The sequence below is a fragment of the Centruroides sculpturatus genome, unplaced genomic scaffold (assembly GCF_000671375.1).
Source record: "Centruroides sculpturatus isolate CEXI.00-Female unplaced genomic scaffold, Cexi_2.0 scaffold763, whole genome shotgun sequence".
Taxonomy (NCBI): Eukaryota; Metazoa; Arthropoda; class Arachnida; order Scorpiones; family Buthidae; genus Centruroides; species Centruroides sculpturatus.
In genome coordinates, this window is record NW_019385963.1 from 14563 (window position 1) to 41184 (window position 26622).

The 26622-nt window shown below is 27.2% G+C and overlaps 1 protein-coding gene across 2 annotated transcripts; it reads right to left on the minus strand.

The window, feature by feature from the left end:
- Window positions 1–604: 604 nt before the first annotated feature.
- On the minus strand, window positions 605–19806 carry LOC111612832 (F-actin-capping protein subunit alpha-like). 2 transcript variants are annotated; one of them, XM_023354095.1, is made up of 6 exons: window positions 19694–19806; window positions 11387–11450; window positions 1335–1386; window positions 1197–1260; window positions 836–1122; window positions 605–768 (listed from the first exon to the last, which is right to left on the minus strand). In XM_023354095.1, the coding sequence occupies exons 2-6, from the start codon at window positions 11427–11429 to the stop codon at window positions 636–638; spliced, it is 579 nt and encodes a 192-aa protein (XP_023209863.1). In that variant the 5' UTR covers window positions 11430–11450; window positions 19694–19806; the 3' UTR covers window positions 605–635. The 2 variants fall into 2 exon arrangements, with proteins under 2 accessions (XP_023209863.1, XP_023209862.1); XM_023354094.1 differs by lacking the exon at window positions 19694–19806 and adding an exon at window positions 16813–17322.
- Window positions 19807–26622: the final 6816 nt, after the last annotated feature.

Genomic DNA, 26622 nt, shown 5'->3' on the forward strand with positions numbered 1-26622 from the left:
TGTAAAAAAAAAGTTTAAAAGAAGCTTCTAAACAAAGAATACAATTTCACATTAGCAATAATGTGTTAAATCTCACATCTAACCAGCTGTCAAAAATATGCAGAAAATGCCTGTTCAACCCAATATAACCTTTATTTATTAACCATGGCATTGTAAAATTGTGTGGAGGCAACAAAATCAAAGAGGAAGATTGTAATATTGCTGATTGAGGAAAAAAAAAAACTTATTGCAAAGCATAAAAGCTGTACAATTGTGGCAGATATAGCAGCTATTTTAAGATGCACTGTGCAACCAGTTAATGCAATTTTCATTTTATTATACAGTATTTACATATTTTATTTATTGTTTTCATGTTTTAACTTAGTTTTAGGGCATTTGATTGTGTTATTTTTACCTTAAATTGTGTGTTTGCAGTTTTAAGTTTATTGAAATGAATATTGTTTAGGGTGTAGGAATAGATTAATTAGATTCTATTATTTCTAATGGGAAAAAATTGATTCAGACTTCAAATTATTTGGAGTTCGAACAGCCTCCTGGAATGAATTAAATTTGAAGTATGAGGCACCACTGTACTGAAAAGCCATTTTTTCAAATATTTGCCAAATAGTTGGTAATTCAAAATAACTTATAAAAATTTAAATTTTATTATAATTTGATAATATATAACTATAAATATAACAAACCTGCACTCTTACTAATCCATTAATATCTGCTACTCCTAATCCAGAAGGAATTGTTATTGTCCAAATGGATCGCCAACGTCCATTCCTGTAATTTGACAGAAATGAAATAAAACAAACAAAACATTTATATTTTAAAACAGTAATTCATTTACCAAAAATTCTTTGGTTGAAACTGATGATCTTCAATACATGCAATGAGAACAATATCTCCATGTTGAACGGTACCAAACACAGAACAAGTGCCATGTTTATAATGATCTTGGGTATATGTTATCCATAAAGATTCTAATGCTGAACGCCATGGTTCTATATACATATCACTCTCCATAGGATGAACATCAGACACTTCTTTTCGCAAATGATCATACTTAAATGCTTTGCCACTCCTTGGATCATAAAAATAACCTTTATCTAATTCATTATATTCAGTAAGCAATACCTATACAATAAGTAGAAATTTTAAATAAAAAATTTACAAAAGTAATGTAATATTTAATTTGAATTTGTAAATACTTTGTGTTGTAGGCCTTCAATTCTAATAGGAATTAGTTGCTCTTTGTTATATTTTCCACATGCTCTACAAGAGGAAACTTCGCATTAGATTTGTTTAAGATGTTAATTAGCAGAAAATGTATATTATAGTACACTTACTCAATAGCTTCTTCCTTTAATAACATATCGTTATTGAGCAGGACCCGAATATCTAAATACAAAAAACAATTTTTGTACACATTTTACATAAAAATCAGTATATAGTAATGCTTGTATTTTAAATACACACAAATCCATCTCAAGTCAAGTGATTTTCTATATCAAAATCAATAGTTTTAAAATAAAATATTATTTTTAACATAAGTTTAGTATATCAGTTCTATACTAAAAATTTCAAACAAATGGAGAAGCATAGCCTATAAGAAATAAAATAGTCAGTAGTAAATGCTTTAATATAAATAATTTTAAAAAATTTTTTCTTTATTTAGTAAATAAAAATAAAATTATTAATATAGAAATTTTAATCATAAATATCTTTGGTTTGAAAGTTATATGTTGAAATTTCATCCTTTCACACATTATTACTTTGCATAATATTAAAAAAGTAATCATTAGAGGAAAAGATTGAAATTCCTGACCTAAATCTTAAAGCAAATATGTATTGTTCATAAATTCTCAGTACATCTGAAAATCAATAACTTCAGATTTTTTTTTTTATAGAAAATTTCAACATAAATGGATTCACAAATCAAAGTATAAACTTATTAAATAAAAGTTTATACATTGATTTGTGAATCTTACAATTTTTAACTCACTCTAATTCTGTTTCATCACTTTTAACCTACAAGGTATGATAAGTCTATACAATTAGCCAGCCCTAGGCTACACCAAGATTAATTATAACAGTTATGAAATTTAACACATTATTGCTAATATGAGATTATATTCTTTGTTTAGATGCTTATTTTAAACTTTTTTCTTCATATTTGTTTGAATAAAATCAAGATGAAAATAATGATGGAAATAATTATCTTCTCATACCAGTCTTATCAGATTAAATTTTAAGAGTACTGTCTATTGGTATTAATAAAGTTTTAATGAGTAAAACACAAAAATAAATATAACATTCTTCAAAAAATAAGTGCAATTATTCTTCAGGCAAAATGAAAACAAATTTTAGAACATTGATATAAGTTTTAACATTACTGTTAATACATTCTAATTGGAATGAATGTTTTTGATTTAAACAGTGCACTATCAAATTATTATTTAATCAATAGTCAAAACTAAAATTTAAAAATATTGATGTACTGATGGCTAAGATTTAATTTTTTTAATTATTAAATAGTGAAACCTACTAGAAGCTCTAAAGTGGGCATATTACACTGCTCCAATTTCTCAATAAGTAATATTTACCAGACAAATAAACAGTTACAGTCCAAAGATTGTACAAGGATGAAAGAATTATTCCACAGGGATGTAATGCAATGATAGAGAACCCTTCTAGATAGTTCTGTGAAAAGTCTATAATTATGAATGTGATTTTGGTGCTCTATTATATGGCTTTGCAATTTTCTAATTGATGCCTGATATATATCATTTTTTCATCACTGTTTTGGTGTTGTAAGCCAGCTGTGGTTTTATGGGAAGGTTAAATCTCAATTTTTGAAATTAAGTAAATGCCTGATTTTTCTATCATAGTAAATTTGTCTGTTGTTACATAGTATTGTATGTAAAGCCAGCTATGATTTTCTTGGAAGGTTAAATCTTAATTTTTGAAATCTTCTGGTGATGTGCAAGGACACAGACTCAAGATATGAGATGGATGGGCTTATATAAATGTGATCCTTTTTTTATTATTTCTAACTTTTACGGTGGAAAGAGATTTTTTTCACATGGCTGTTAATGTACTTGAATTTTGCATGAATAAAGCCTGTCTTACACATTTATGTCAAATTTAGCATTCAAACTGTGAAGTGCTTGATGTTAGAGTCATTCAAAATATAAGGTATCACTGTATTTAGGTCCTTTGTTTTTTCTTCACTGTTTTTGCCATCTTTTTGAATCAGCCTATTGCAATTGATTTGTTGACCAGACCAGCTACAAATCATAAAAAAACTAGAAATTTTGGTCCCCATACATGCACTTTCACATTTTATTTTCCTTTCATTTAAAAAACTGGATTTACTCCTGGTCTATACCCATAGTGGTCAAAGCAGTTCTTAAAAATCATTATTATAGTCCTGTATCCTTATACAATTTCTTTTTGTAAATTTGGTACATACTACTTATACACAGTAATATTTTTCTAAATTTTCTTACTGGTTATAAAGTACAAGTAATACAAGTAACAGTAATAATTAGAGTATTTTAGTGTATATATATAGTTCTAAAAGAATAAGGGCAATTTTCATAATTTTGATTTGGTGACAAGGTTTGACCACCCCTGGTATAAAGTGAAAACCTCTTAAATCACTGATTTTTGGTCTTTTCCATAATAATTTTGGGTTTAAACCCAAATATTTTATTGTTTTTTCTTTCCTTGAAATATTACAAATTTGGCATTGCAAGTTTTTAAGTCAAACAACCACTGAATTACATTGGGTTATTTTTCTGCGATTATAATTAATTAATTACTAAATAATTTGTTACTAAAAGAAGGCGTTAGGAACCATCTCTTATTAAATTTAATAATTATAATTAAATTAATATTTATTAAATAAATAATAATCCAGTGGTTGTTTGGCTTTACAAATTTATTGGGTTTTGTGATGTTTGTTTATGCAAGTTTTTATCTCTAGACCATTTGTTATTTAAAATTATTGAAGCAATGTTTGTTTCAAAGCCCAGACAATAAACAGCAACATATAAAACTATAGCAAATGCATTGTACAGTATATATCAGGGCTGGCTAAACCTTATCATGACAGTCATATCACCTATCAAAAATACAAGATCCTCATTCTCTATCACATTCTGTATTTTATGTAAGTTATATACACACCGCATATAACTTATACAGGAGTTGTAATAAAGGTCTAGAACTGCATGCAGCTTGTGTGCCACAATTTGGTCACTGTGACTACATACTGAAAATCTTTCATAAAAAGTTTTGTATTCTTACTTATTGTCTACAGGATGTTTGAATGGTGATCATAATTTACTTGTGGTTAAAGGACTTAGGGCCAGTATAATTTTGTTTATTGTTTGTGAAGTTTTCTTTTTTGTATTTTTTTGGGGCTTTTTTCATAGTAGTTTGGCTCCAACATTAGAGTTGGGGCTGATTTGGCCTCCTTTTATAATTGAGAGGTTTAACCTCTTTCATGTTCCTTTATTAAACACTTCTATTTTGTTAGCTTCTGGGGTTAGTGCGACTTAATGTCATCATAGAATTTTGAAGGGGGAATATTTTCAGGCTGTTTTTAGATTAGGTTTAACTTTGTTTTTGGGGGTGTATTTTTCTGTATTGCAAGATTTTGAATATTATGAAGCTGCTTTTGGGATTTATGATTTGGTTTATGAGTTTACGTTTTTTATGGCTACTTGTCTATCATCTTGGGCAAGATAGTTACTTGCCATCTCTTTTAAATATAGGCATGGTGTAATTTTAATCAAATGATCTGATTTACTCCGTATATGAAATAACATCATCCAAAAAACACAAACACAATAAATTTTAAAAAAATTATTTATTTAACAAAATAAACAATTGTTTATCAAAAATGTAAAAATAAAAAAAATACAAACAACAATATAAAATACAATATAGGTATCCCTTGTATAACATGGTAGTTATGTTCCAAAAAAGTGCCATGTTATATGAATCTGTGCTATATGAAACAAAGGACTAATGCAAAACATAGGATTATATTCCAGAAGTTAGCAAAAGTATAGCATATAAACATCTTCCAAACCCAATTCATAGTAAAAGTATACTATTCTTTTTTGTAACTGAGAGAAATATGATTATTAAAGCAATCAATAATTAATTAACAATCATAATTAAAAGTACTGTATTATGCATTAATATTAATTTTAGTTAAACCAGGGCATTGTCTTTTTACAAAATATTGTTGTCATCTCAGCTTTTTTGTTAATCTTGATCAGAAGTATCATCAACATTTTTACAGTTTTTATTTCTATCATAAAATATTTTTATGGATGATGAAATAAAAAAAATGTTATTCATCAAAAATTTGTTCTACCATGTGTTTGTTTGGTTGAGTACCGAGTGACTTTTTTCTGGAATTTGTGTTCAAATACCGAATTGTTCAAGTACTGAGATACTGTCGTACCTTGTTTGTCATTTTACGAATGATTGCTTACCTGTAGTTAAAAAACAAATTTAATAACACTTACTTAAAAATGTTTAAACTTTACTAAATATAAAGATTAATCTATGAAAAGAAAACACAGTGACAGTCTGAAGGGCTAAAGGTCTGAAAGCAATGACAATGACACTAGGTTGATAGAAAGGTTAGGACAAGGAAGAAAAAATTGTACAACCTGTTTTCATTAAAGTAAACCTGAGGAAAAGCACAAAATAATTTGGAAATTTCAATATTCTAAAATCCATGGGCAAATTTCAGACAAAAACATGTGCTTACTTGAATAAAAAAAAATATCAAGTAACAAAGTTCACATTTAAAAATTGTGAAATTTAGTATGGAAGATTACCAAAACCATGTTAGAATATACAACACGACTTCTAATTATAAGATAAATTATAATTTTATATAAAATGATAAATCTATAATAAACTTACAAAAAATCCAAAACTGGAAGTCAAGTCATATGGGGGATATCCCCAATTTTCAAACTGTGTTGGAGTGAAACCATGTTATAGAAGTATTGTGTTGTATGTGGGATACCTACAGTTGTACAGTAATTCTAAAATCATCATTTTCGTAACAAAAATATTTTGTAATCTCATAAATGAATTTATGTATGTATATGCAAAAAAACAAAAATCAAATATTTTATTTATTTATTCATGCTGTTACTTTTATTATTGTCAATAAATTTAAATTTTTTAAAAATCTTTTCCTTTTATTGATAAAACATATGCATAAATATCAGTCATTCATTACATTTAAAAAAATAAAAGATATGTACAAAATATTTACAATCTGTAACACTTCTTACCTTACTGAATCACAAAATTCACAGCTGTTTCTATCAAATTGTATATTTTTGTCTACCTGATTGCATTGTTGAATACATGTAATTGATTACATTGCCAAATGTATTTTCAACTTCAATGTGCATATGCATACAAGGTTTATCTTGATCTTAAAAGCCATTAAGACACTTACAACGTGCCAAGATCAAATTAGATAAATCGAGTAAATGAAACATTGTTTTGTTCTAATGCTAAAACAGTTGACACTTTATTTAAGAAGATATTTTTCAATCTAATAACAACAGATATTTGTTAATTGTTTAAAATAAATAAAAAAAATATACATGCTAAATTAAGAGACAAAACATTCTTTATATAAATATTTTTTATATGTAAATTACTAATATTCTACATATCATTTGTTTTATTTTTGTATTTTCAGATTTAAAAAAACTTTGTACTTAAAATTGTTTTTATATTAAAGTAATAATGATAATTTTTATAAATATTCAAATTTGTAATGCTTGTTGTTGCATGTATTGTAAAAAATAATAATTCATAATCGTCATTATTATATAATACAATTAAATTTTACATCAAATTCAATACTATTACATCAAGTTAATCACATTAGCAAAATAACTTTTTAAATAATATACAGTAACTATCTGGATAGTGTGTGACTTTTAACTAATAATTTTAATGAAAAAAACTTTTTGTAAAAACAATGTATACATGAATGAAAACAGCAAAAAAATGTTATCTTTAATATTAAAAATCCTGTATAATAATTGAATAAAAATAACAAATTGGATATTGTTTTGTTATTCCTTCCAGTTTATTTCATTGTGTTTATACTTTTTTAGGTACATAATTAATACATAGCATATAATAGCAACCATAATAATATGAATAAACGTCAAGTAATATAAAAACTGCTCTTTGCTGTAGGCAAAAATCTGTCATCATCATCAGTAGAAGGAAGTTGTTTTGTAAGGTTAACACCTTACAAAATTATCAAATGCATTACTAATTCCAGAATTGTTTTAATTATTCACTGAAATAATAGTGAATTTGTGCATTGATATTTTTCTATTAAGCTCACTAGTTTATAAGTAGTAAGCATAACAGTATTAACATAATAGATAGTATTTGCATAAAAACTTTACATTTTAAAAATGAAGTTATTGGCAGCTGATGATCATAACTTCAAAGGAAGTAAGTAACAAAACAAAAGTGTTGACTAAGAAATATTATAGTGATCAAATATGAAAGTCATACAAGTTTTGGAAATTTTTCATCCAGAAGAATTGGAAAATTGTTTTCATTATATATCTATGCAGAAAGTCTATTAAGAAACAGCAATGTTTATATTAAACTCAAACTAACAATATGCACAAACTCACTAAAGGCAAAATATTTTTAGGCTTTTTTACATGTTTAAATGCAATTTATACATGTTTTAGGATGTGAATATATATACACATTCACACATATATATATGCATGCATATGCAGTACTTATTTATGTACGTACAGGTACAAGTATACTTTCATACATAATTTGTCGTAAGTATGATTAAAGTAAATATACTATATACTTAAAGTATGCATTATATGTACAGTTGAACCTATCTATCTCATACATGTTTATTTCAAAATTTCCCCTGCATTTTCAACATAAATTGAATAATTTTCCACGTTTATCTCATAAAATTTTCTCTCAAAACTTCTATAACTCAAATTATGGACTGAAGTGTCAATTATAATTTCAAAGCTCAGTAACTACATTTTAATAGTATAAATTGAGTTGAGAAATATCTCTTGCAATATAATACAGTTGCAATTACCATTGCTTTTCTCTGATTGCCTATATGTTTGGCTTGTATCTTGTTGGTTTAACAAAGTCAGTCATAAGAAATTATTGACAAACTATTTCTGTTAAGGTATGTCAAAAATGTTTTATTTATACCTAATACAGGTATGTACTGTACTTACTTTTGTATTAATAAAATACCATACCTCCAATCAAACCAACTATTGTCTGCTGTGTAAAACGCTCTCTCTCTGAACACACATTATATGTTTTCAGATGTTATTGAGGTTTGGCACATTGTCTGACTTTTTGCCTGACTGTCTTGTTTGGCACTGGAAAAATCATTCATCATGTGATACACAAGAGTTTGATTCTCATGCTGTTTTGGTTCACATGATTTATGGCATTCTTTTTGCAAGAGTTACTATGCCAAGACTTGATTACAATAGAAAAGTAACTGTGTGGAACATATCATTATATTTTTAAACAAAAGAGATTTAGAGCTTGACAACACATGCTTGAATTATGCTATTATTGCACTTGGATGCAAATAAACTCTTGCACTTGGACTCAAAAATTCTCTTTATTGACTGTGTCCTTATGGAGATTTTTGATCAGATCCACTAGAACTAAATATCAAAGATTAAGCTAAATCAACCAAGACCCACTTCCCATAAAGTTTGTGTGAAATCCTTTATATAATTATTTTGAAAAAAAGAGCCTAAATTTCAATTTTTTGTAAAATAATTGTACAGTGCCCCAAAAGTTTCCGTACATACAAAGGTGAAATGTAACTTTATTCACAAAACATTAAAATGTCAGCATTAAGACTTGTGTCAGTGGATTGACAAAGTAAGGCAACCAAACACATGGGTGATCTGCCAATGGAGTAACTTCTAGCAGGACTTCCTATGTAGAAACTGGATTCTGTTTAGGAGACAGGAAGAAAACCCAGAACACTGCATGGTGGCCAGTCCATTGGTCAGATATGAACCAATGACCAACTACCAGTGTGCAATGGTTTTATTTATTCAGCCATTGGTGGACTTGATTTGTGTCACTGTATGGAGACTTTTGGGACACCCTGGATATTTAACTATTCCTTAAAATAAAGTTATTATTAGATAAGAGGTATTTCAACACAAATGGTACAAAAACAAATTAAAAACTATATTTGAAATATTTTATGTAAATTATTGAATATTTTTGTAAAATATTATGTTAAAACAAATACATATATAAACAAGTAAAATGGCAAAACCGTATTTGGGACAAGACTATGTCTCGGAGACTTACTACTAAATGAAATCACTTTGACACTCAAGGCAGGTCTCGTTCTCATTCTCCAATCTTCCTTGGTATCGCTGCTTTTGGGTGCGATCATTCAAACTTTGCCGGCCACAACCACGCAAAGTTTCATCCACGATGCATTTTCAATGAAATTAACCTATCCAATTTTGAAATTTCTCTCCGTTGGCCCGGGTTGAATTTTTGTTGATGTGTAAGGAAAATTTCCCATTTTTGAAAAAATAATCATGGCTATTGTATTGTCCAAAATTATTTTTTTATTTTGCACAAACAATATACAGTTTAACCCGATTATAACATCATCAGATGTAACAACAACCCTAATATAACATCAAATTTTTATCAGTCCCACAATTTTACTATACTAGATAATGTTAAAAAAACCTACGTGTAACGACACCCTGTTTTAATGTCATATTTGAAGCACTCCCAAATTTACAAAATTAGATTACAAATTTTATTTAACATAGAAGAAACTACATGTTCAGTCCTAAGGTCAGAGTTTACTTCTTAGAATGACTGTGGGTGGTACTGTCCCCCACCTGATTTCGGTGGGGTGAGGTGCCTGTTTTGCCTGTTTGTAAAAGAGGGACATCATTTTGTATTTTATTTTGACTTGGTTCTCAGTCCCATGACTACCTACATGTCTGGATTTTTTTATACACAAATGATTTGGGCACCTAATACTCTGTGCCAAATATCAACTCTCAACATGTACTCCTTCATACCTCTAAGCTGGTAATATAAACTGGCAGTACGATTTTATAAACAAGACATAGTCTTGTCAAAAATAATTGTAAAGTTAAAGTTTATGTATGAAAGACATGATTTACATTTTGTCAAATAATAACTCTTCTCTATCTGCATTTAAAATTCAACAAACAACAAAAACCCTTTAAGATGCAGTCTTTTTATTTTAAACTTCTTTAAGTTTAAATAAAATTTTTATTTTATTTTAAACTTCTTTAAGTTTAAATAAAAAGACTATATTTGTCAAATAATAATTGTAATTAAATGAAAGTCAGAGAATGCATGAGAAAATTAAACTATTTATTAAAACTTAAGAATTTAAGTTTTTATAAATACTTTGATCTATATCTACTGCCCTCATTCTCTATCAAAGCATAAATGGCATTTAGTTACTTTCTATATTAAAAAGCTCATGCTGTAGGTAATAAAATTTATAAATTCAACCTTCTTCCAAAATACCATGAATTATTAATAATATTGATATATTCATATAAGGATATGGGATCACATATATCATACAGATCCCAAAAGATTATAATGGCACTGAAAAATTTGTAGCTGACTGTATCTTTTCTATGTTTACATACATAAATACTCATCATTGTGTTATATAGAGTATTTTTTGGCTGGAACAAACTGGCAGATAGCATTAAAAAATATCAGTAGCCAGTAAAGCAGTTGATCAGTAAAAATAATTCTATAAATTCAGTCACAATATAGGTGTTACAACAGTAATTTTTCTTAGAAAAAAAGCACTGCATATGATTTTATGTCTCCTACTCATAGGAGACAAAAAACCATATAGTTTTCTCTAAGTATACTCAATGACATTTATTTAACACTCAATGTACAGTATTTCTCAGAATGTATCGTTGTCATTATGCAGCATACACCTGTATTAATAACTTAAGTCTATATAAAATATGAAATAAAAATCTTTTAATAATATTTTAATTATTTTTAAATAAACAATTTATTTTGTTTTAATATTTCATTTATCTTTTCATTAAATACATTTTGTTTAATGAAAATATAAATGAAATATTAATACAAAATAAATTGCTTATTTTAATTGCAAGATAATTTTTTGGTATGTACAGTACATACATACACAGAGAAAATCTGTTATAGCTAGGTATTTTTAAAATTACAAATAAAAAAAGTAATAATAAATTTAGATAAATTAAAAATATTTAAAATCACCATCTATCCATACCATTAAACACTTCATTGAATTCTCCCGGTGGAGCCCGCAACATAAATTCCGTTACTATTTGTATCTAATGAAAATTTTAAAATATAATATCAGTATCTTTAAAATTCAGAGAATTATAACATAAAATTCATTCACATCATAGAGAACACATTAAATTTAAATTATGAACTAAATTAAGAATAATTTTTAAAAAATTTTATTTTATTTGTTCAAAGTGTTCATTCTAATTAATGTAAATTTTAAACTTTTTTTTGTTGCAATTATCATAAAAATACAAATATTTTTATGATAATTAAAATATTCATGATTAAACTTTCATACATTAACATGCAAGATCAATACAATATTTAAAGCATGCAATGCCATAACGATTTAAATACCAAAAAACAAACTTCTTAGGAGAGAGAAAAAAACTTTTTCTAGTAAATGAATTCATTTCAATTTTACAATAAAATAGTAAAAACTCTCTAGATTACAAATTCTCTGGAATATCAAAATGATGTAAATAGACACTGTAATGTTTTAAGTGCCAAAAGTCATGTGACTTGCACTTTGGCACTTTAAACATTATGACTTCACATAAATTCAACTTCAAAATACAGCCACTTACAGTGTCAATATCACCACAATATTTTTTTGCATCAGAAAACATTGTTTAGAATTCAATTCTTCAATAAAACATATTTAGAGAAAATGGCATTTATAACATTATGGCATTGCATGCTTCATTTATCATTAAAATGCCATAAATTGTATATGAATTTTTAGGTATTTCAGTTCTAGGTTTAAATTTTATTTCTTAACCTAAAAAACTAGATTAAATTTTTTGCAGAATAGTTCAGTTAAAAATTCAGGTTACATTAATGCTGATTTACTAGTTTTATCAAAAATTCTTGCAGGTCAAACCTGTAATTAATGTAAAATTTTTCTCTAAAGCATAATCTTTTTACCATCATGAATGTTTTAAACAATTATCACTTTTAAAACATTTATAAATATCTGAATTATATTATTAATTTAATATATTAATCAACCTAAAAACATGCTATATTTATAAATAATATATATTTACATAACAGTTTCTTTTTTAACAATGAAGTTATATAAGACAAAATTATAGTAAATCATCCAATGACAACTGTTATTAAGCGTTTATATGCAATTTTACTTACATACAACTGCTGCAATTTATCTTGTTTTTACTGACATAACTTGTATTTTCTACAATTTTGATAATATTATTATTATTCATTACATGCAGAACATACTGAATTTTATCACCAAAAATTGAAAACTGATTAAATAAAACATCGGATGGAATAAGCAAGAACTCTAAAAAATTTTTATGTATCTAAAAATGCTTTGTATTATATACTATATATTATTTTTAATATATTTTTTTGAAAATAAAAACATTTTCAAAGCCAAACAAACACAAGAAAAACATGGTTTTCATTTCACAAATGTCTTTTAATCAAAAGATAACATCAAAATAAAAATAACTTTTTCAAGCATAAGTAATTGACACATCATGTTTATATAATAAAAATTTTATCTGATAAAGTATTGTTTTCAGGTGTTAATGATGATTTATACTATAAACAATTTCATCTAAAAAGACATTATTTTGTACACTCATTCCTTACTGACATCCTCAAGAATTTTGTTCAAATTAAATTTCTTTCTAACATAAGTTATTAAAAATAAAATCAATAAAAGGACTAAAATAAAAAAAAACTGCCTTTTGAAAAAATGTTTACTGTAAATCAACTTTTAAATGCTAAAAACTGGTAATGTAAACCTTCTATTAGATAACATCAAAATACAGTTTTTATCATCTCAATAAAATAAGACAAGATGACATTTGGTTTGCCACATTTTATATGTATCCTATCATTTATAATATATACGACACAAAAGTTTGCCACATAATGCATTAAAACATAGTTACTAAAAAGTAATAGGAGAAAAACCTAACCTTGTGCTACTACAAATGTACTACTGATAGTGTGTCTGCATGCTCTGAATTAATATAAAACTTGTTTAAGTTGTTCTGATCACTAGAAATTCAAATTACTAAAGCCGTTCTGCAACTATTGCTGAATTCTTAATGATTCTAATTTTTATATAAAAACTAAATTTTGCTAGAATTTTTATTTTTTGTAAATTCAAGAAAAGACAATTTTCAAAATTGCTTTAGCAAATTTAATTTTATTTAAATAACATAATGCAATAATTTTTATATCACAATAATGCATTGTTTATATATCATTTAATATCATTATTTATCAAATATGCATTTATCATATACAGTATATTAATATTTAAAAAATCATTTTAAAGAATATATAATACTAATAAATGCAAAAAAAATGCTTTAAGTTTGAAAGCAGTTACCATATTATATATTTTATTTGCTTATTTTACGTAACTGTCAATTTTATTAAAGTTATTTTTAACATATATTTTAATTCAAACTAAATATGGAATTATAATTATAAATATAATTGTAATTAACCACTGAATGCTATAAAAAAAAAATTCTTATTTTTACAAAATATTTATAATATTGATTTAAACTTATAATTGTGATCTAATGCTAGAGTTATATGAATAGCAAACAGCAATAATCAATATATCAAAATGTAAGTACTGTACCATAATAACTAACAAAATAAAGTGAAGATTTCACACTTAATCATAACAATAAAATTTATTTAATTCCAATTAATTTATTTATATCATAAGGTCTCTTTCCTTTTTATCAATGACACAACTTTTTCCCTTCTGATCTCATTTATCTTGATTAGATTAGATGAACTTCTATCAGCAGTAATTTATGAGCCTATTATCACAAGTGACCAATGCATTCTCTTACATGTTAAAAGGACCAGAAGTACTTGTCACAGACTTTTGTTGAATATCATTAGGTTCTTATACACTAATCTATATAAAAATTATTTCAAAATATTTAAAGGATATTTTGAATTTATATATAAAAGCATATAAACATCTGACAATATTTTTAAAAAGCCAAATGTACTTGTTATCATAATCTTTGTGCTGGCTAACATTTGTATATTAAGTTAACATTGTTATGCAAAAGTTTTGTGAGACGGAAACTACTTTGTTTCTGTTTATTCATTTATTATTGTTTGTCTTTTTAATTTTGTTTTCATGGTCAGGAATGTGAAGTACCCAAAACTAAAAAAAAAAAAAAATGTAAAGTGCAAAGTCCTCATTATACTCTCAGCTTATTTTAATTTTATAAATCACAGTATTGCATATTCTATAAAAATATTCTATTCAATATTTTTAATTTAAGATATAAAATTTAGAATAAAAAATTAACTTAGAGGATAAACAAATATAAAATACACATTGTCTGATATATATAAAACTTTATCTTCACATATATCTTTTATATATTTTTATATATATAGTCTTTATCTGCACATTTAATTATATACAATAATACAAAATTCCTTATTTAGAGATTCTAACATTTATTAATCAGATTAAATACTAAAACTGCATTATGCTTTATGCATAAATATTTTATTTAATTGATTGTTTCTTTTATTAAAAAAATTTCATTAGAACAACTGTTAATAAAAAGTTAATAGCATTCATTTTCTCTAAAAATGAGAATCTTATGTTGAAAGAATTCATAATTAAAATTAAATACTGTATGTTCCTGTTTTCAAAAGCTATTATAATTTATATTTAAACATATCATTTTCTAAATTTGACAAAATTGTCAAAATTTCATGAATCATCTTCAAAATGACAAAAGTTACAAAAGCAAATATTTGAGATTTTATTTATTTTTTAGATTCATAATAAAATTTTTCGAGTAAACATTTCTAATACTCTCTTTCCTCACATAAATTTTAAATACTTTACAAAATATATAAGAAAATTCACATGTATTTACTTTAAATAAACTTAAATATATTATTTGTTGAAGTAAAAACAAATTTTCTGAAAGTTTATTTCATTTCTTCTAATAATTATTCATTATTTTCTTTTATATTTAAACCAGAATGTTTTAAAAGTTTAAGAATTTTCTATATACGATGTTAATTTTTCTATATAAATCCCTGAAATTAAATGTTTAATTCTGAATCTTGTAAATATCATATTCTGGTTGGTTGTAGCAATATAGTGATAAATCGTAAGTGTTTTATATAATGTATAGCGGGTGATCTGAAAGTCTTTTGATGTAGCAACTGTTTGTAAATAAATGCATATTGGTAATAAATATTGGTTCATGCGTGTTTAAGCAAAGACTAAAATTTTAAAAAATTTCTTACTAAATTAAAGGGTAAAACCTTGTTTGCTGTTGCATTAAAAACATTAAGAAAATTTTGTTTTTGGCACTACAAAATTTTCTTAATGATTTTAATGCAACAGCAAACAAGGTTCTACCCTTTAATTTAGTAAGAAATTTTTTAAAATTTTAGTCTTTGCTTAAACACGCATGTACCAATATTTATTACCAATATGCATTTATTTACAAACAGCTGCTACATCAAAAGACTTTCAGATCATCCGCTATACATTATATAAAACACTTACGATTTATCACTATATTGCTACAACCAATAAATAAATAACAAATCTACATCAAACCAATAGTTAAAGAAGGAATAATTTGTGTAAATTAAATATAAATTAATTATAACTAATCTTACCAAAAGTTGAATTTATTTAATACAAACAAACCATGCTCTATTTTCTTGCAGATGAATACTGTATGTGTAATCTTCTGAAAATTATTACTCAACCTTTTATAAATCAAATAGAAAACATTATTACAAATATAATTTTTTGGAAGATATAAATCTACTTTTTAATTCGTCTAAACATTAATCAAATGTAAATTATATCGCCGAGCACATGATACTGTACATTCGGGTTGCCAGTGCGACTGAGAAGGGAAAGCCGTGGGAATTTCCCCCAAGCCATACTACTTCCTACCCCCACCCATATAAATTAATGTTATTTTTACTAATAAAATCCTTAAGAGTGAATTCTATTAATGAAGAGACATACTAAGGAAAAAGGAGCATATTAAGGGGCTAAAACAGCCCACTCGACCGCAAGTTTTTGACAGCCACACAGTTCACCAATTGTTAAATGAATTGCATAATGAAATTCATTTAATGATTTACTCATTTTCAGATATATATTGTTTTAATGTCTTAAAATATATAGAATATTTGGTAAGAGTTGCCTTTAGGTCATTCATTAATGTATTTATATATGTACACATGCAAGTACTTAAAAGTTAATTCCAACCAATGTTTAGAGTGATATAAATAATTGAAACAATACTTTTAGATTTAATAAAAGGATAAATGTAATTACTTTTCTTTTTTAATTAAATATAATTAAGGAAATTAAATATAAGTAGAATTTACCTTTTCCTTATTACTAATAGGCTCCACAAACTCATCTTCTGTAGCCATCTTATATATATTCTTTCCCTGAGCAATACTTGGGGAAATAATGATAAGACTAAACAATTCAGCGTCACATAAAAATAATTAATAATTTGAGAAAAATCCTTTCGATAAATACAAATTATTATTATTTTTTTTTTATTTAATTGACAGAACTGATTTCAACAAGAACACAACTATACAGATAAGCATAAGCACCACAACTGTAACTTACCGTCCTCTAGCGACGATCGACAAAACTAACACGGATACATTAAAAAAATAATAATAAAAATTATAGAAAATAATCTTATAATCAAAGTTTTATATTACAAATGTATTATTTTTTATTTTGATTTCTGAATTATTTATAAGTTTAAATTTTCTAAAAATTGTTACGATCGATTTGTATTTATAGTGAATTTTCTCATCGACATCGATTTAAAATGTCTGGAATGAGCTACAGTGTAATTAATGCTTTTAACACAAAAATTAATACATAAATACTTATAAATTTGATTAAAAAATATATTAAAATAACTTTCGAACCGACACTGAAAATACCCGAAATTTTCATATTTTTTGGATTAAATTATTAAAATTGTTTTAATACAGTCAAATCTCTTAGCAACTGCCACTGACGGGAACAATAAAATAATGGCCGATGTTCGGAGATTATTTTGTATGATTTTTAAAAAGAAACGTTCCTGAAAAAAAGATCGCCGTTTAGAGGTGGCAGTTTGTTCGGTGGTAACCGTTATTGGATGACCGACTGTATTATTATTTATTAAAGTCAAAATTATGATTTTTAACACTCAGCCATTTTATATTGCGGAATTTAATGAAATAATGATATACATATATACGACAAACACGAAAAATACCCGAAATTTTCATATAAAGCGACTTTCGACTTAAGCAAAACAACCCAAATTTTCATATAAATAAGCTTAATTATTTAAAAAAGCTTAGAGTGTTTAGTTTTGTTTTAAGTTATTACTATATTTTAATATGAAACTATCTTCTTTATTACAGAATTCGAAGTAAAAAAGGCCTATATCAGAACATTTTAAGATACTTGTTATGGCACTAAGTTATAACCTATAATAGACCCTTCTTTTACACCAAATAATGGCACATATAAAAAAAAAATATGATCCCTAAGCTGCAGCTTATTGATCCATTTGACTTGCTGAATCCAAGACAATAGTTTATATCAATCATTCTTTATTTTATATCTCAAAAAATTTGAGTTTTTCGCAAGTTTACTAATATACAAACCCCCCAAAAAAAACATTTTTGGAGTTTTATACATCAAGAATTGTAGGCCAATGTTAAGAATAATTGTGTTAAAAAGTGTTGTTTTATAGTATTAATAGTTATTTGGATCAAAAAGTAATAAATTAAGAGCTATTTGGATACATGTAAAGTAGGTTAATTACTTCGTTGTTTATGTTTTAATTTTTTTTAAGTTGTACTTTAGGTTATAGGTAACTAACCTAATAAAGCATCCACTATCAAACTTTTAACTGAAGTTTTTTATGCTTTCAATTATTTAATTGATGGATACTTAAACTTAAAAATACTCCAAATATCTTTGCATAGTCGGATTTAGACTAGTTGTAGCCTTAATTCTTTTCCACTAAATAATAATGAATTTAAAAGCGTGAGGCCCTAAAGCCTATACAATAGCTTATTTAATTTACATGTAGTCTAGATCCACTCTATATCTTTGCAATAACCAATTTAATTAAGACTGAAAACAGATTTTAGAGATTTGCACGGGCAAGTTGTGTTTCTATAAAAGTTTTCCAAATATTATTATTTATAAATTATACCTTAGATTATCTGTTAAAATATCAAAGAAATAATTTATGATTTGCACGTAAGCTAAACATATATCTTGCGTTATGAGACTAAGAGCCTCACATTTTTACTTGTATCATTGTTTGATAGAGGAAAAGAGCCTGTTATATGTTGTAGCTTATGGTCACAGTCACAATCAATCATTAATAAAAAACAAAAAAAAAAAAAAAATGAGGAAAAATTATCTTATCATTCGTTGAATCCAAAAAATTTTATATTTATCTGGAAAAACCTTTCGATAATTATATATAAAAATATTCTACAAAAAATTAAAATATTTATAATAAAATGGAGAAAATTAAAATTAAAATACATTCAATTAATTTAAAATATATAAATGCCATGTAAATATAAACATGCTGAGAAAAATGAAGGTAACAAGATTGATTACTTCATTCCTTATTTTTATATAAATTTCGTAACATTTTCGCTTGGAAATTAAGTTTTAGTATTGAGAAATCCATATTAAATTATAATTAAAGTCATAAAATATCAATAACGATTATATATTTAACTATTAGAATGTTTTGCTTTCTATAATGATAATGTATATAACTCAGTTACAGTTTCTATAATGTAAATAAAAGTTTTTATAGATGTTAAAGAAGTGTCTATGTAAACTAAAACACTTCTACATTTTTATGCATGAAAGAAATTGCAAAACAGTGTAGATCTATGCATGAAAGTTATTGCAACTTTAATGTGATAAACAATACATTCATACTATACCAAACAACTCTATAAATTTTGACTAACGTGTATACATTTAAAAATGGTGCTCCTAAAGTCAGTTAATCAATGTAAAAACTAAATCATTGTCTTATTCGAATACCTTATTACTAATAAATTAAATAATGACTGTTTTTTTAATATTCTTTGATAAACGAGGTATTTTTCGAGCGATTTACGTGGTTAACCGACTTTTGGGCCACCAGATATGTATATAATTTTGAACTAAAACAGTGCATAAAATACTTAAAATAACATAACGTACAAATAACACTTTATCCTTGCCGAGAAAATATTTATTTCATAAAAGCAAACGTTTTCAGCCTAATTCACAGGCCATCATCAGGTTATGAACGAAATTAGAACTAAAGCATTCCAAAATAGAATATAAATTCAAAAAATTAAATAACTAACGGAATAACATAAAATAAAATAAATTAAAACAAAACAAAAATTAACCATGTGAAAAATAAAAAATAAGAATATAAGATTGTTTACTAACAATATCTCTAATAAAATTAAAATTACTAATTTAATTAGTTGGAGTTCTTAGTAAATTTTTTAATCATAAACTTCCATGCAAAGGGAAGACTTTCTGCATTCCTCGCATTCAGACATCCTTCATGTAGTTTACTCTTATAAATTTGGATGTTTTCCGCCGTCGCCGCCAAAAATGGGGAATATACAGGTTTGATGATGGCTGCATCATTCCATTTGACTACAGAGTCTTGCGTCTGTGCCATTTGTGACAGAATTGTTGCATTGGACTCTTTTCTTATATTATATTTATGTTCTTTGAGTCTAATTCCCAAACTTCTCGTGGTTACTCCGATATAATCTTTTTTAATACTTTGAGTACTTTCTAATACTTAAAATAACTTTACAACTGTAAAAGTACACAAAGAAAACCAATTCCAAGACGAAATAGATATATTTCCAAAATTTTTCTGACATGAAAACATGAATATAAAGGTAAATATAATTTTAAATTATTAAAATATTGGATCAGATTTATTATATAAAAAGTATAGCAATGAAATTATCATCTAACACATTCAGTTATAAGAGCAACGTCATACTTGAAATAGTTTTTACCATATCACGCAAAAGAATAAAGGAATGGACCCATTCGACTGTATTTCCTCCCTGTTTTGAAAGTCATGAATGACATTTCTCATCCGTACAAATTACATAATTATGACTTCGCCTACCATTCGTGAATATGGAAAAGAATTTTGTAATTTTGTTTTTAAAAAATTAAATCATATATACATATATATAATCGAGTTTTGCATTAAATATAGAAGATTTACAGTTTCTGTTTACGAATGATAATCAGTGTGGAACGATCCATGCAATGGAAGTTAGCCAAGTGTATATCCCTTCTACGCTCTTTAAGCAGCCTTCATCAAGAAGAAATGTGTAAAAATTCACAAAAGCAGTTTACGAAAATGAGAATTAATCATCCGTTGGAAGAATTTGTTGATGGAACTATTTCCTTCAGGACAATTTCCTTTTTTTGTTTTTTTTTTTTTGAAGTCGAATCAGAGCAGTTCATTCGAGATGGATGATCAAGTAGGTTATGTCTCCTCTTGTTGCTCGACACTATCACAATTTTTGTCGTAAAATAAAAACACAAAAATGTGCCAGTGCCAAAGAACGGAGAAGTTTTCTTGCTTCTTTTTTTATGTTGGCTTCAGGAAATAAAAGAATAAATAAAACAAAAGCTTCGTAGAACGATAAAAATCTACAAGAAAGGGAATGGTCGGAGTGCGACGCATTAACTTAATCACTGAAGTGTCCACATCACAGGATGAATAGCATATGCAGGAGATATGCTCCAATGATGTCTACAAATTCGTCAAAAAGTTCTAAGTTGCTCTTAGTCCCTCTTCCTCTACAGCACTAGAGAAATCACGGCATCAAGTATTACTCGCCGTGAATTCTTCCAGTGCCATTGAGAATTAAAGACCCTATGTTGAAATTCTTCAACTTCTCTATACGAGTTTTGATATTTTTTTTAAATGTCGCAATTCTAACGAAAAATCACTCATCCGATTCGTGGCATTCGTCCAATACATATGCCAGCCGTGACGTAAAAATTGCAGCATGCCTCTGTCTGCCTTGTTGTTTCGTATAGTACAGAATTATGTTCGAAATAATTATTTTCTTTTATAACTAAATTTAAAATATAAGCATCGTATCATAAAAAATTTATTTAATATAGAAGGTAGATTTTAATAATTACTTATTATACTGTAGAGTCTGACTTACCATCGTTTAGTTTGGAATGATTAATTGGCTAGACCCACGCTTTGGTCACACCCGTCTTTTTATCCACTTATTTCTCTTCTCTAGAATATTCTCGGGTTATTTGTCACGGTTATAGATCAGTATCCTACGTTACCACTTGACTATTTTTTTCTTGGTTTTTTTGGGGGCACTCATCAATAGAACCGGAGCGGTAAGCTATGAATTTGGAGCTTTAATTATACTGAATACAATTATTTTCAATTAAAGAATCGAGGAAACTAATTCAGGAACATCTAAGAAATTATTAATAATAACTTCCTTCGTCTGTTTGTTATTTTTTTAATTATTTCACAAGCTAATTTCAAACCAAGTCTTGAAATAAATTAATAAAATCTCATTAATTATTTATATGGTTTCTAGTCATTGATCACAGAAAATTACGTTCGCATGTTCAACATTTCTTAGACGTCACACACGAATAATTTCAGTGTTTTTTCTAATATTTTACAAAATAAAGTTAAAAAAGAAGGCTTAATGCTCTATCATTTATAATGGTGGCGGTTTTATTTTACATCAAACTATCAATTAACTTCCCCAGAATGCATTGCGTCTCTCATTCAAACAACTAGACACTATCAAGGTTACACCTTCCGTTAATCGACACAGATTAATCATCAATATCTTTATAATTTTTAATGGAAAAAGCAGGATATGCCCTTCGTATTCATACAAATCAAAGGGCGTTTTATATGCATGACAGATTGACGACCCGAATGCTAAAGATGGAAAGTGATTAAGAATTTAATCTAGTTTGCCTAATATTGGAATTTTGGACCTGGTGTGTCAGGATAGACCGGATCAAACAATGTCGCTATTGTCTCCAGATACGAATACATCCTCTCTGCTTGAACAACCTCTAATAATAGGAAGTTAATGCCAGATAATGACACATGCCGTGACACTAGAAACTGGTTGGACAACTTCTATGCAACATACGACCGACTTCTAAAAGTAACTTTGGTACAATACAACATTGCATTGACATTCTTTTTCCTCGATCAAAACAGGATTTGAAGTTCGATAATATTATTCTCTTTCGGTATTTGTGTAAATCCATTTCTTTTAAAAGAAAAAACAAACGAAGGAAGAAAAATTCCCGAAGTGCAACGAGAAAGAATTCCGTTGCTAAATTTTCGCGCGCTTTAATTAAACTAACAACTCGAATGAAGTTGAATGGGGGTTCGTTGTGGTGACATAATCGCTAGAGGATTGCGTGGCAGTCGTCATCACGTAACAGTCTTGACAGACGATGCGGAACGAGGCCCCGGATGAAGTTAGTTCCCACAGCGAAGACTCCCGAAGGGTGATTGCGTAGATACCTTATTTAACATACAATGACATACAATAGACCCTATTGCGTCAATAATCTTAAGAGTTGTTTGTTTTCAATACAAACTTAATTAAGTTCGGAGAACTGATTGGCTCTAAAGTAATTAAACATGTATCTACGAAGAGTGGAACCACGTATAAGGATATTTTTAAATAATTCGCTGAATCGAGTGGTAACAAATAAATAATTCAAAACAATTATTATTTTCTTAAACTATTAAATAAAAACAGTGTAAAAATGACTTACATTTGACTGATTTTGTCAGCAATTAACGAAGTTATGACGAATTCGGATGATAAACGTTACTTAAAATGGTCTCTAATTTTAATATATTGAAGATGAAAATGCTTTTTGTAATAAAAAATTGAAACGTTGTACAGAGCTTAAACTCCCCAAAAATTTTTTTAAGTTTAAATTTGATATTCAAAAATAAATATTCCATTATTTAAAATTATTTGAAAAATTCCCCGTAGAGAAAGATGAATGTTGGAAATTTTTGAACTAATTATAAATGCGAGTTGACTGAGTATTCTACTTTAAATTCGAAATGCATAATTCTTAGGGGGGAAGTGTGAATTTTAGAGGTGTAAGAACCTCTTTTCTCAGTCACTTCAGTTGTTTATGCGAATGGGCAATTGTTTTTTCTCGTGACACTATAGGGGCAAATAGAGGTTTAGAAGATCATTGGCCTCAGAAAAGACGCTCGTTTGGGGGCGAAAGGGGCGGAGGATATCCGTTCAGTGTTCATCTGGGAACGTAGCGAGTCCGTCATGGTGACTGCATCTCGTGTACCTAATCTTTGCTGTCGATGCTCTTCGACTAAAACGAACAAAGACTTAACGTTTTTCCCACAAATAATGACTTTTATTGTTCTTGAAACCTTTCAATATAATTCGCTTGTCTCGTGTTAACAAGACGAAAATCAATCTAGGACGTACCTAGAACTAAAAGTCAATAGTTATCATCAGAGAAGTTGATGAAGAAGGGTTACTTTTTTCCTCCATAAAAATCTAACAACTCGAAATGACTTATTCATGATATCACCTGTTAATCGTGTTCAAAGGGCATTAAATGTTCAGTAAAAAACTGTAGACATATATATGTATTTTGTTCATTAAAAAGTCTACTTAAATTTATTCAGCATATCCTAAGTTGCAAAACAATACCAAAAAGGAAAAACAATACTAACGAGTTTATTATTTACCCAAAATACCTGACACGAAACTTCCTTGAAGTATAAAAATTAAATAAACTCATTCCAGTCTAGAAAACAAGAATCGTAGCAACAGATTTAACAAGCAAGTAAATTTGTCTGTACATTGGAAATTTAAAAATAATTTTAAAATATACATGTTCATACATATATATGCATTTAAGCTAATATATAAATTATTATGAGAAAAAGAGGTCAACCTTATCGAAAGTTATCTACAAAAACACAATGACATCATTTAAATAATATTTTTAAAACTTATACCTGTCATTTGTCCTTGATAGTAATCGAATGTGAAAATCTAGTAATTTCTCGTCCAAAATTTCCGGTATACACGTAAAAATTGCCCATTCTGAAGTCAAAATTTAAGTGTTAAAAACATATATAAGTCGAAAACAGAAAAAAATAAGAAAAAACTTACACGAACTTACCATTCAAAATCTGTTCACGTGACTGTTCGAACCACGTGTCAGGTGAAATGACGTCAACAGGAGCAAACATAGAAGAGAAAGTCGAAATGATTTACCTTTTTAATCCCAAGTAAGTTGTTGTAGTTTCATGAAATATCGATTTTTGATGGTTGTTCGAAATGGAAAGGTGGTGTTTTCGGGATGCGATGAGACACCTGTCGCTTGGGACTGTTAAACAACTACTGGATAGATCGAGCCGGTGATAGACCTTCACGGGAGTGAGAAACTTCGTGTGATTGGCTGTCTGCATTGTAATGACTCACGCAACTGTGTCTGTAAAAGCAAGCACTTGTTGCTCTTTTTTTTTGTATGCCGTGAATTCTTTTGTCTCCAGTTTAATATCGATATGACGAAAGAGTTTTAAAGCGCAACGACACTTTTTATCTACGTACATTTTTTGATAATTTAGATTCTTACCAGATTGTTTCTATTCTTATCTCGTGACCAATGATAAAAGTTTTCCTTTCGAATTGAAGTGACGTAATAAGCTACGACCAATCGGATAGTTCAACAGAAAGGCACTGCGCGTTTGTCTCTTCATTCTGGAATTCGAAAAAATTATTTTTTATTTATAAATACAAATAATTAATAATAATCATCGTAATTTAATTTTATAGATTTATATTAAAGTATATTAAACTCCACCTATTTTTGGGATATTTGAAAGAGAGTCGACAGGGCGTATAAATAAGAGCGAACGGATATTAACTGCCCTTTTTTGGGTGTAGCCCTTCACCTCGGTTCGTGATCTGCAATGTGAAAGGAGTACGATCGTTTTGTCTGATGATAAGTTTGTTTTGGCATCATATTCGGCTTTGAATCCACTTAAAATCTTTAATACAAAACTCTGTACATTGGCTACTTGAAGAGCGTAAGCTGAGGAACGAGCCTTAGCCTACAGAAAATGACAATTTTCTGCAGCTTAAATTACTGTAAACTACAATTTTCTGTATTTAAAGTGTACTGTAAAGCATATTTTCTGTGTTTAAAGTACTGTAAACAATATATCTTTTCACTTAAAATACTGTAAATGGCTGATTTTTACGTTTTAAAGCATATTTTTCTGTAAAGAAATAATTTTTGCATTGTCAATAACACAAACATTTGAAGCTATTTTTTTTTTGTACTTTATACTATAATAGCTTGTTTAACTCATTACGTTAATTCTAATTTATATACCTTTCCAGTAAATATTCTTACTTTAAATTTATAATCAGATATCAAGATATAAATATAAATTAATTATAATATAAAGATGAAAAAAATGTCAAAACAGGTGGCTCAAATAATAGGGACAATATAAAGATAGTCTAGAAAAATTAAAAAAGAAAAGCATCAACGAGAATTATAGACTTGATAGGATCTATAGATTAAAACTGATATGTTTAAATCTTAAATTAATGAGTTAAGATAATAGCAAAAGACTTTCAAATAGAATTATATACTAGTGTAAGGATTTTAGTAAAGAACAGTCAAAAGTCTTTTTTATCTTTCTTCTTCTGTTTTTTTTTCTGTGTGTGTGTGTGTGTGTGTGTTTTAAAATATTTCGAACTTAAACCATGAAAGTGGAGGAACCAGTTAGGAAGAATCTGAAAATATAAAACATGCATTAAAACTGGTGAAATGGTTTAAAACAGCTTTTTTAATCATTTAAATTTGAAATATATATATTAAAAACAAGGATATTATGAAATACAAATTGAGAAGGCCAAACTCCAGATTGGACAGGGCAAATTGGAAGAAGAAATTGGTTAGTTCAAGAGAAATCTGAAGCTTAAAAAATAATAACGATTAAAAAAAGAACTGAAATCACATGGAGCAAAACGAAATATCAGACAAAAAAACAAAAACAAAAATAAGAGAAATGA